Source organism: Camelina sativa, chromosome 9 (genome assembly GCF_000633955.1).
Source record: "Camelina sativa cultivar DH55 chromosome 9, Cs, whole genome shotgun sequence".
Classification (NCBI taxonomy): Eukaryota; Viridiplantae; Streptophyta; class Magnoliopsida; order Brassicales; family Brassicaceae; genus Camelina; species Camelina sativa.
In genome coordinates, this window is record NC_025693.1 from 17,173,533 (window position 1) to 17,185,747 (window position 12,215).

The following is a 12,215-nucleotide window of genomic DNA, read 5'->3' on the forward strand; positions in this document are numbered from 1 at the left end:
CACACACAATTGACTAACTCACATAATCAATCCAGACATGCAATCCCAAACATCTACAACAGAAACCTAGTGAACCCAAAACCTAGAACCGTAAGGGCTCTGATACCAAAATGAAACGACCGACCCTTTTTTTTTGATAATAAATAATAAATATAATATAATAAATAACTACAACTAGTGGTCCCATACCCACTAGCCACTTTACCACATTCACAACCAACAGCGGAACAACATACCAATATATATCCAATAAACAAAAAACCAATAACCAAATAATTAATATCCAGTATTAATTCCAAACAGCATAAATCAAATAACCAGCAATCCTAACAATGCTCTAAGACTCAATTCTAGCAACCTAACAATGCCAGGTAACCAATCAACCGAGTCCCTAGAACATCCTCCTCTTCATTGCCTTTGATTCCACGATCACACTTTGCCTTTACCTGCACACCACAAACAACAATTGAGATGCATAAGTATTATCACAAATACTTAGTGAGGCAATCCTCCCATCTACTGGGCTATACACACAAGCAATAAGATCTCTACATGCCACAAACAACAATCAATAAAACAAACCAGGCAATATACAAAGCATGCAACATCCATCGTAACTGGAAGAGGGGTGTCGACCGACACCAGATGGTGTCGATCGACACTGACTATCTGGTGTCGACCGACACCAAACTGGTGTCGACCGACACCCTGCCCGACACTCCCGAAAACCCTAGTTTGTGTCGACCGACACCTCCACATGGCATCGATCGACACTCGCCAAAGTCCCGAGCCGTCCTCGCGTTGGTGTCGACCGACACCCCAACTGGTGTCGACCGACACCGATGCCGAGCAGCGATTTCCTTCGATCAGAAACTCCGAATCTCGCCTCCAATCTTCTCCAATCCGCTCCTTGCACTCCCAGAAGCCAAACCCAGCCCAGACAGCAACGAAATATCATAGAGAACTCAAAGAAACAACCACATAAGCACCAAATCACATAGAATCTAGAGATCTTAGCTTAGATAAGCCATGGTCATGCACTCACCTCTTCCAAGAAGATTCTGACCAACAAGAACGAATTCCCTCACTCCTAGCAAGCTTCTAACACCTTTCCAGCCTTAGATCTCCCAAGAACAGCAAGGAATCTCTCAATCTCTTCCCAAAAGCTCAAGAACACTCTCTCAATTGCTTTTCTCTCAAAAACGGCGAATAACACAAAATAACACGACCCTAGGTCGTTTTCTACCTCTAAAAACTCAATTTTAGGGATTCCCTAAACCAACCACGCAAACCGGACAATTAAAATTGAACCGACCAAACGGGCCACAGCTGGTGTCGATCGATGCCTCACTAGAAGGTGTCGATCGACACTCTTACCAAATTACCAAAAATTGGTTCGCGGGTGTTACACTACATGTAATTACCTAGTTTAACATTGACATGCATGTGACAAATAACGCGATCAAACTTCCTAGTCAAAAAACATAAAAATAAAATAATGCGATCAATACTCACGACCACGTGAACATGTGGCAGTGGCCTCCACATGTACCGTTCGATTTATGTCAAATATGAAGAAACACAATTATATTATGTAGAAAACAGGTTAATAAATTGATATTTATATTGTAGTAGTCGACTTAAACAATATAAAATGAGATAGATAAAGATAAGAATTGAGTTTTTGATATATCAGTTTCGAATCTATATAGCCGGGTATCGTATGGAAGTTAGTAACCGTACCCCAGAACTATATGGATCGCATTTACGCATGACGCATCACGCCCATATAAAACAATCGTTGTATTCTCCCCATTTTGCCGTGCCTTAATTTCTGAGAACATTTCTAATACTCAAAAATGAAGTTCAGTAAGAGTATTAAATTGTCGAATAAAATGTTAAGAGTTGAGTTTTTAATACATCAACTACAAAGTGATATATGTCGGCCGTATGGTAATTTCGTGACCTAAAAAACTTATGGATCACAATTGACGCATCACGTGCATATAACTATCGTTGTCTTCTCCTAATTTGACGTGTCTTTGGTACGAAAAGCGAACCAAGAAATTTTAAGAGACGTTTAATAAAGCAACGTTAAATTGCTAATACCATGAAAAAACTTTCTTCCAATTTTTAAACGGAATGTGAAACTCCAAAATTTTGACAATTGAAAGAGAGTTTTGAGACAAGTGTGAACGATCTTAAATTTGACGATTGAAAGAGGATTGAAAGTAAGTGTGAGTTGACCCAAAAAAATGTTAAGTGTGAAACTCTATAAAATTTTGAAAAAAAAGAGCACTGAGATATCAGATAAGTGCATGTGAAACCAAGTCCCAGCTCCCAACTTCATTTATTTAATTTGTTATATATGTAGTGTGTGTATATCTAACAAATTGTGAAGAAGTTCATATCTTTGGCCGACAGTCTTTGTGAGAGCCCACCCGAAGCAATAGTTATCTTATGTAGTTTACCTTTAATTAGTCGCCAAATGAACATTATTCTTATATGTGAATTAGTTAATTGACATCGCCTCTATGATTCTATGTTACTTTATAATTTAATTTGTGCATCTTTTTGTGATTATATAATGGGATACATTAGTCGTCTAATTTGGTTACATAGCATCTATTTGGACGTGGACCAGACTAATTAGAATTGTACATATTGTTGCAATTAATTAGAATGTTTTCAGGTTCAAATCCACTCTCCACTCTCCATTTTTTCATGTACTAATTAGTCGCCCAATCCAATTTCTCTCTTTCTTGTTTAGTTGCCTGATGAACATAAAATACTTTGATATATTTAAGTAAAGGTGAAAGATATACGTACTTTGCGTGATCCCCATCCTCACATATTTGTGACTAATGATGATAATGTTATTCAGTTTCACAATACAAAAGATAAAACTGTGTTCACACCACAAGTCTATTCTGATGAAATTTTACGGAAAGGCCTAGAAATTGTTCTTTAATATTTTCATTCGCATGTTACTTTTGGTACAGAGAAAAGATATAAATATAATTGCGGTAGTACATATTCTGGTTAATTCCAACTAATAATCGACCCCAGTTGGAAAAAAATAACCGAACCAAGAGTCAAGGTCAAGCCTATTAATTATACTAATATTATAAACCCTACGAAAAACCAATCGTACACCAAAGAGTACGTACTAATAAACCTCTATAAAATCTCAAAACCCAACTCCCTTACTTCTCCACAATCAAATTATCTAAATCAAAAACACTTCAAACACAATGGCAAAACAAATATTCTACGCTCTCTTTCTAACCCTCTTATCCACGACAATGCTCACCGCGTCCTCAGCCCCCGTAGCCGCAGGAGCTTCGAAACGCGCAATAAACTTCGTACAATCCTCTTGCAAAGCCACCACATACCCAACCGTATGCGTCAACTCTCTCTCCAGTTACGCCAACTCCATCCAAACAAGCCCTCGACGTCTAGCTGAGACCGCACTCACCGTGACCGTGAGCCAGGCCCAATCCACAAAGCTCTTCGTCTCGCGCTTGGCCCGTTTCAAGGGTCTCAAGAAACGAGAGGTTCAAGCCATTAGGGACTGCCTCGAGGAGATCAATGACACCGTTGACCGTTTGACCAAGTCGATCCAAGAAATGAAGATGTGTGGTAGTGCTAAAGGTCGTGACCAGTTCTGGTTCCACATGAGCAATGCTCAGACTTGGACCAGCGCTGCTTTGACTAATGCCAACACTTGCTCCGATGGGTTCGCGGGTCGAATCATGGATGGCCGGATCAAGAACTCGGTCCGGTCCAGGATCGTGAATTTGGGTAGAGGAACTAGCAACGCCTTAGCCTTGATCAATGCCTTTGCTAAAAAATACTAAATAAATTACGACTTTTCTCTTTGTTTCTTAATTATGTAATTTGAGCTACGAATATATGTGGAAGCTTGAGGGAATCTTGATTCTTGAATTGTTTAGTGCAAATCCTTAGTTTTTCTGGATATATAACCTTTTGATTTTTGTTACGTCGTTTAATATTTTAGCGTCCAGCGATCTAAAATTGCGTATTAGCTGAGATTTCTGGCGGGTAGAGAATAATTTACGTTGATCTTTAAATTACCATTCACGTTAAAGTGAGTCGTTGACGCCGACACATTCGTTGAAGTTTGGGACGGTGTTGCGTTTTTGAGTGTAGATCTCACTCGTTGATTACTATTATACCCTTCTATATTAGAAAAATTACTCATCAACCAGACTTTCAATCATCTCACGTTCACATGTCTCTCTACTGGACCATCGCCACCATATAACGTCATCTCCGCCGCTTATTTTCTCATAACTTTTTTTTTTCTTTTCTCTTTTAATGTTAGAATCTATTTTCCCATTCGACAAACAAAAGATTTGTAGCTAAGATTGATCATAATTAAATTTCATGATGTGTTTATGAGTTTGTAGAATGTCAATGGGTTTAAATTAATATAGTCAAAATAAATTTATGTAAGAAAACTATTTATATATTATGGTAAATTTACTTCCCTTTCATTCTGGAGAGGAAAATTTATTAAAAATTGAATTTGTTTAAATTTTCAGTTTTTTTATGACTTATGATCAAATATGTTTTATCAACCAATAAAGTCATTATATCATGATTCCAGATTCATCAGAAATAACAACGACACAACATATGATGATATGAACATTTTCTTTTGACTCAGTGACTATTGGCCGGCCTATTTTTTTTTTAATTTGTTGGCTTCATATCATATATGTGGCCCGTGAGAGCCGCACAACTCTTAAAAAAACAAGACACGAAGATTAAAAAAAAAAACTTCAGTAAATATTGTGAATGGATAATAATTATTGAAAGTAAACTTAAAGCTAAGAATAAGAGATATACAATAAATTTTCACAAAAAAAAAAAAAAGAAGAGATATACAAAAAATAATGAAAGTAAATAAACTGGAACATATTAAATTCATGGCCAATCAATTTCTAGTGTTTTACAATAATGGAGAAAATAATCAAAGGTTTTAATTTATATACTGAACGAGCAAAAAAATTGGATTAGTGTAAAATAATATCCTACTAGTTACTAACCTACGGTAGACCGTGATTTTATTTGAAGTAAATTTGAAATAATTTTGTCTGTTATTTTGTTATTCATAATTTAAAAAAAAAATATCTGATTTTTTTTGCGTTACTTTTTGTTGTCATCCAAAAAAACTGTATAAAATTGGATTATATTTATGGTACTATATCAGAAAGAAATCTTAGTTGTTTAACTGAATGCATATTTCTAAATATCTTTTTTTAGCAGCAAATTTAATAACCTAATATTTTGTTTACTCTAATTCAATGGTCTTAATTACCCTTAATGATCATACCCTTTTTTGTAGTATTTATAATGGCATTCTAGTGTAATTTTTTACACTTTTAATATTACTTTTATAAACGTAATTCTCAATTAATATAGTAGGATTAACTCAGAAATAAATCTGGAAATAATTTTTTTTAAAAGAAGATCCTTTCAAATGAAATTGAATCAGTTTTGGTTGAATATGATACACTTGAATGTTGAATATATACAACTATATATATTTATATACATGTTCTGTGCAATTTTTAGAACATCTCACTTTCTTTCAAATATTGTATTATCACAGATGAAGAAATTCTTTCAAGTCTTGTTTGCCATTCTCACTATCCACATCCTTCTTATGCAAGGTTTGTATAATCATTTAGAAGGGTTGTTATTAAAGAAATCAATTACAAATTAAAAAATATCATATTATATCTTAATAGTACGAAACTATCTTATGTAAAATAAATATGTTCAAAAAATATTATTCACTATTTTTTTTTAGTTTAAAATAGAATTTTATAATAACAATTTTACTTCTTTTACATGTCAAACTGTTACCAAAACTTTATTTATATATTATATGATCTTAGTGGAAACACATGATGGAATATGTCGAGATTTATAGGAGAAAAATATGATGAAATCTCATATCAAAAAGATGTAAAATAACTGATAAACACATTAGTCAATCCAATTTTGAGTTGTACATGCTTAATCTAACTATACTTTTTATTCAAGAATAATTAATGAATCAAAGTTATATTATTTTTAAAAGTACAGAAAGACTAAGATTCTATGTTATATATATTACAGGATATGAAATACAGGATAATAAATATCAATGAATGTGATGACACATTGGCATAAGATTTTTTAAAATAAACAAGGGACATGTCCTATTTAAGAATATAAATCTGTATGTACAAGGACTTGAAAAGGAACCGGTATTTGCGAGCAATATTGGCACAATTATGGTTTGTGGACGATGGACCAACGAACGAGTCTTTAAAATAAATGATAAAAACATTTGTTATGTGTTTGTGGAACAACACAATAGTTGATAGTTCATATTATTGTCATGACCTTAAGTTTCTGACTATTATGATGTTGGCTTTCACCCTATGGATTTCACATTTTCCCACCGCTTATATGCTACTCCAATACTTTATTTCTCATTATCTAAATTATATGTTTGAGTAGTATTTTTAATTATCTAAATTGAATTTGAACGTCTAATAAGTCAAGCTTTTTGCTCACTTGGATCAGGATTCCTTTCATTCATGTTTTGAATAGACTCGCAAGCATTACTCAAGTTTTAAACCGATGTGAAACGTTGAACACTTTGTTTCATTAATCTATTTTGTGTAATATATTTCTGTTTCTCAAAAATTTGAATAACAATATATGCATAACTTTTATATATTTTGATTAATCATATATATGTATGATAATTCAAAATAATTAAAAAATAAAATCCAACAAAAATGATAGAAGAATCATAAATTTTAATCTTATAAAAATCTTGAAAATAAATTATCTTTAAAAATCTGGAGTAATTTAAAACAAGATCTCTTAAAATGAAAATTTTATTAAATTGGATTGAATTAGATACCCATGACTGTTGAATAGATATAACTATATATATATATATATAAGTAAATCGTTCTTTTTATATTTTAAAACAATTCCAATTCATTTATGGTATCTAGATGAAGAAGTATTTTCAAGTCTTGTTAACCATACTAAGTATCTACATCCTTCTTGTGCAAGGTTTGTATAAACATTCATAATTATTTTATTATATTTATAATCATTATAAAAGAAACTGATTATGATTACCATATTATTTGTTTAACATATCAATTAAATTTTCTCATATAAAATATGTATCAAAATTATTATTTTTAGTCTAAATTCTATATATTGATTTTACTTCTTTTCTGTCATATCGATACTAAAATTAAAGATATTTCCGTTTTTCACCTAACATTCTCCACTCTCTGTTATAGAGAGCAAGTGAGGTGATTACAATACATTTTTTAATGTGTTAGCTTAAGGGCAATTTGTCTTCTAACTATGAAACTATATTAGGAATATGAATTTCCAACCCAAAATAATTGACAATAAATATTGGCTCATGTCCTTTATATAATAGTGAATTCACTTCAATATGGTATTCGTGTTAGGGAGAGGTCTGGGGTTGATGGGGTTTTCTAGATTAATACTACTAAAAGTGCTATTATGTCGAAAGACCGTGTGGATGAAAATGTCATGTCAACTATATGTGAAAATATAATTAGTATAAAAGCATATTGACCACTTCATGCATTGCCTATTAGTATTGAGTTAAAACTTATAATCTAACTCGTATACATTTTTAAAAACATAATCAATGAAGCAAAGATAATATATTTGATTTATAAAAACAGAATATTGAGATTCTATATTTTTTTATGTTACAGTAATAGGAGCGTCACTGAATGACACAACATATTGTTATAAAATCTTTTCAAATAAAGAATTGACATGTTCTATCGAAGAGTGTAAATCTGTGTGTACTAAGACGTGGAAAGGAGTTGGTATTTGCGAGAAAGTAAGCGCAAAAGGAGACATGAAGTGCTACTGCCTATATAATTGTCCTAGAAGACCAGTGCCTTAGCAATATATTATATAGGATCGGAGCAAATGTGGTCTCGTAGACCTAATGAATACACCTACCTTTATCATTGTCGTTAAATTTATTATTATTCAAAATAAAACTCAAAATAGTAATGCATTATAATAAAATGATCCATGCTAGTGTGAGTGTCATTAACAAATTATAAGTGTAAAGTCTCCACCAATTTCAAAGCCGAAATCGGACTTCATATGTTGCTTATGGTTTGATGATATTCTTAGAGTCTTGAAGGGTTTATTTACAGTTTTTGCGTTAATAATCCATTCCAATGTTTAGATATGTCAAAATAGTTCCAAATTTGGGAGTCAACTCAACCAAACCCAAACCAAGAACTTATTGAGTTATGAATTTGGGTTTTAATGAGTTAACAGAACAAAAAGGTTGATGATTTTAATGAGTTTGGTTAAAAAGAACTGATGACTGAACTGATGTGATTTTAATGAGTTTGGTTAAAAAGAACTGATGACTGAACTGATGAGTTCACAAAAACCAAACCACCACAAATGAATCGATTGTTAAAAGTCACAGACTTTTAACAATCACAGACTAAGCAAATTTGAAGTCACAGACTAAAGATAGAATATATTTCTTCTGTTTCTTTTTTTTTTGTTGGAGAATATAAAAATACATATTATTACAACTTAAATTTAACTAGCTAAAAATAGTAATAAGAAAATCCAAATAATGCAGTGTCATTAGTATACGTTTGTCACTGCATTATTTTCCAAAGGAATTTATATGTCTGTCAAGTATACACAAAAAGAAGTGAAATGAAACATTATTTATTATTACATTATTGGATTTTCCTACATAAAAATTTTAAACAAAACAACCTCTTTCAATGGAAAATGCTTCAATCGAGACTATACACCAAAGTTTATAAATCAGCTTTGTCCAAACCCAAAAATTACTCGCAGTTGGATTCCTACTCGAATATCAGAAGCTTAAACTTGAAGAGCAGAAGCGATGGAGCCAGCCAGGCTAAGAACTTCAAAAGGAGGTTTATTCATCACCTCTTTCACAGTCAACCCACACGAGTCTGTGATCCAGAAATAGCTCAGACCTTCCGCGGGATCACCTGCACCACGGAAAGATGAATACAAGGTTTTAAGTATTGTCGCAAAGAAACAGACATGATTCTGTTTAGACTGAGTTAAAACATTTGTATAATAGTTGTCACCTTTAGTGTCAAGCTTGAAACGATTCCATGAACTCTTTGGGAAGATCCCGTGTGTTACATATGCGCTAATTTTGGCTGCTCCATGTGCAGCTAAGACTTTCTGAAGGGAACAAGAATTACTGGTTAGTTTATGAATAAGTGAAGTGAGAACAGAGTTAAAACTTTTGAGAGTTGAATCTGAGTACAGAACCTGGCATTCAATTAGTGTGCCACCTGATTGAACCAAATCATCGACAATCACAACGTGCCTTCCCTCAGCGTCTCCCTCTTTGATACGCACTATCCGTTTGTCTCCCATTCTTACCTTGTTGCAAACAATCTGAATGACAAAGGGGATACTACTAGGTAAGTCAAGGGATAATAATGTACTAATTTGCTGTTCTAAGATTGGATGATGCAATGCTTGTTTTGGAGTTAGATCTAACGCAATGCTTGTTTTGCGTTAGATCTAACGTGAGCTTGAAGTACAAGCTCATGATGATAATAACCAAGCTTGCTAAGTTCCAAAAATGGTCAACACTGTAAGATGCTAATGAAGGAGCAAAGGCGATACGGTCTGTGTATTACCGTTGGATAATGTTGGAGTTGTTTGTGGAAACGTTTCCATGCTCCATCATCTGGGAATGCAATAGATATCTGAAACATACAGCAACCAAAAATGAATTACATCTTGTTAAATGTCTACTCTACATGATAGAGCTGATAGAAATGTGACAACCAGAGGGAAAGAGACTTACGTTATCGGAATCAGGTAGACTCTGGAGTCTGCTCTTGAGCAATGGTATACCACTTTCAAAACAAGGAAGTATAGTATCACCAAAATAGAATCTTTCCTACAAAAGCCAAACAGAGAACAGGCAAAATCAAGATGAAATCATCGAGACAGAGAACAAAAAAAGAGAGAAGTCATGAGCATTGATTGATCATGGTTGTAAACAAAGACCTGCAAGGCATGTATATCAAAGGTAACTAAGCTAGTTGGTCCTCCTCTCGAAGTCGGTATATTTGAGAGTATCCTAGCGAGAGTGACAGCAGTCGCCACATCTCCTTCATCTTCCATTCTCTCAAAAGTTCCAGTGGGGAAGAAAGGAAGAACAAGTGTAAACGAAGAAACGAAAAGCTTAGGCAGAGCATATATAACCGAGAGCTGCTCGAAGATCACAGCAGGTGAGCTGAATGAAGCCAAGAAGGCAACGTGCTGCCCACGAATGCCTCGAGCATTTGGTATGAACAAATTAGGGAACCCATCATCAAATTTCCTATAAAAAAACAAACAACAATGATTGTGATTACTTTAGTGATCAAGAACCTAAATAACTCATCTCAAGGAATCGAATTTGAACTCGCATGGTCAAAAAAACACAAAGAAACTCACATTCGAAAGTCCAAAAAATAATAATAATAATAATAATCAATTTTTGAAAACCAAACCCACGAATCTGGAATGAATTAGATAGAGAGATGAGAGGGTTTTAATTACTTCCAACTGATGCTTCGTAGCTCGATGCAATCAGATTGCGATACAATTCTCTCGGCGAGATCTCTAGTCTCGTCGCTGTGGAAGAGACAGACGCTCTTGGAACACTTGGCACCTGATTCCGACGTCGCCATGGAATATAGTCAAAATAATTTTATGTGGGAAACTTGTTTATATATCATATGGTAAAATTTACTTCCCCTTTAGAGTAATTTTTTAATTATTGAAAGTAAAGTTAAAGTTATGAATAAGAGATATACAATAAATAAAATATTTTATAAAAGTACAATAAACTGGAATAAGATACAGTATTAAATTCATGGCAAATCAGTTTCTAGTGTTTTACAATAATGGAGAATAAAAATCAAAGGTTTTTAAATACATAATGAGCAAAAAATCTGGATTAGTGTAAAACAATATCCTATTAAATCAGAAATAAATTTGGAATAATAGTTATATAAAATATCATTTTAAATGGAATTGAATCAATTTTGGTTGAATATGATACAAATATTGAATACATAGTAAAATATTGAATTAAGCCAAATATTGAAGCTTATTACGGGTATTAAGGTTTCTACCGCTAGTCCTGCTATTTCTCATCTTTTATTTGCGGATGACAGTTTGTTCTTTTGTCGAACAACAAAGGAGCAGTGTGAGGTTGTTCTTCAGATTCTTAAGAAGTATGAGCGGGCTTCTGGCCAGCAGATAAATTTTCAGAAATCATCGGTCCAATTTGGGCATACTGTGGACCATGGTCTCCGTGAGGAGTTAAAAGGGATCTTAGGGATTACGAATATAGGTGGTATGGGTACTTATTTGGGAATTCCGGAAAGTCTAGGTGGAGCTAAAACGCAAATCTTTTCTTATGTTCAGGACCGGTTACAATCACGGGCTAGTGGTTGGCCAGTTCGCCTCCTTTCAAAAGGAGGAAAGGAAGTCATGATTAAGTCGGTGGCAACGGCAGTTCCTACCTTTGTGATGTCGTGCTTTCGATTGCCCAAGACGGTTACGCGGAAATTAACTAGTGCTATTTCCAATTATTGGTGGAGTTCTTCTGGTCAATCGCGGGGTTTACATTGGGTGGCTTGGGATAAGCTATGTCTGGATAAAAAGGAAGGAGGTTTGGGTTTCCGCGGTTTGGATGATTTCAATACCGCCCTGCTGGCGAAGCAGCTATGGCGATTAATTTCTGTTCTGGATTCACTTTTTGCACGGGTTTTTAAAGGCCGGTATTATAGGCATTCGGATCCCTTGGATCCGATTAGATCTTACTCACCATCCTATGGATGGAGAAGTATTATCTCAGCTCGCTCTCTGGTTAACAAATGACTTATTAAACGGGTAGGATCTGGTGCTTCCATTTCTGTGTGGAATGATCCGTGGATCCCTGCTCAATCCCCGAGACCAGCTATCGGCACAGGGTTGTTGTGTGACCCTTTTCTCTCTGTTCAAAATTTTATTGACAGGAACTCAAATTCCTGGGACATGGCTTTACTTTCGACTACTTTTGTACCGGAAGACGTTGCCTTGATTTCTGC

At 34.2% G+C, this 12,215-nt stretch overlaps 3 protein-coding genes across 3 annotated transcripts; 2 read left to right on the plus strand and 1 right to left on the minus strand.

Annotated features, from left to right (window-relative positions):
• LOC104711196 (21 kDa protein-like) lies at positions 3,199 to 4,003 on the plus strand. Its single transcript, XM_010427877.2, has one exon. The coding sequence runs from the start codon at positions 3,255 to 3,257 to the stop codon at positions 3,858 to 3,860; it is 606 nt and encodes a 201-aa protein (XP_010426179.1). The 5' UTR covers positions 3,199 to 3,254; the 3' UTR covers positions 3,861 to 4,003.
• LOC104715360 (ribose-phosphate pyrophosphokinase 3, chloroplastic) lies at positions 8,819 to 10,808 on the minus strand. The gene is made up of 7 exons (XM_010432773.1): positions 10,678 to 10,808; positions 10,141 to 10,456; positions 9,935 to 10,030; positions 9,765 to 9,833; positions 9,388 to 9,516; positions 9,198 to 9,297; positions 8,819 to 9,095 (listed from the first exon to the last, which is right to left on the minus strand). The coding sequence occupies exons 1-7, from the start codon at positions 10,806 to 10,808 to the stop codon at positions 8,962 to 8,964; spliced, it is 975 nt and encodes a 324-aa protein (XP_010431075.1). The 3' UTR covers positions 8,819 to 8,961.
• Positions 11,025 to 12,006, plus strand: LOC109126438 (uncharacterized mitochondrial protein AtMg00310-like). Its single transcript, XM_019229977.1, has 2 exons — positions 11,025 to 11,044; positions 11,298 to 12,006. Exons 1-2 carry the CDS (start codon positions 11,025 to 11,027, stop codon positions 12,004 to 12,006), a joined length of 729 nt encoding a protein of 242 aa, XP_019085522.1.

Coding starts and splice junctions, on each gene's coding strand:
- LOC104711196 (XM_010427877.2), top strand. CDS start 3,255: ATGGCAAAACAAATATTCTACGCTCTCTTTCTAACCCTCTTATCCACG.
- LOC104715360 (XM_010432773.1), bottom strand. CDS start 10,808: ATGGCGACGTCGGAATCAGGTGCCAAGTGTTCCAAGAGCGTCTGTCTC. Junction 10,457..10,677: donor CTACGAAGCATCAGTTGGAA/GTAATTAAAACC, acceptor GTTTTTTTATAG/GAAATTTGATGATGGGTTCC. Junction 10,031..10,140: donor TTGATATACATGCCTTGCAG/GTCTTTGTTTAC, acceptor TGGCTTTTGTAG/GAAAGATTCTATTTTGGTGA.
- LOC109126438 (XM_019229977.1), top strand. CDS start 11,025: ATGGAGAATAAAAATCAAAG. Junction 11,045..11,297: donor ATGGAGAATAAAAATCAAAG/GTTTTTAAATAC, acceptor TGCGGATGACAG/TTTGTTCTTTTGTCGAACAA.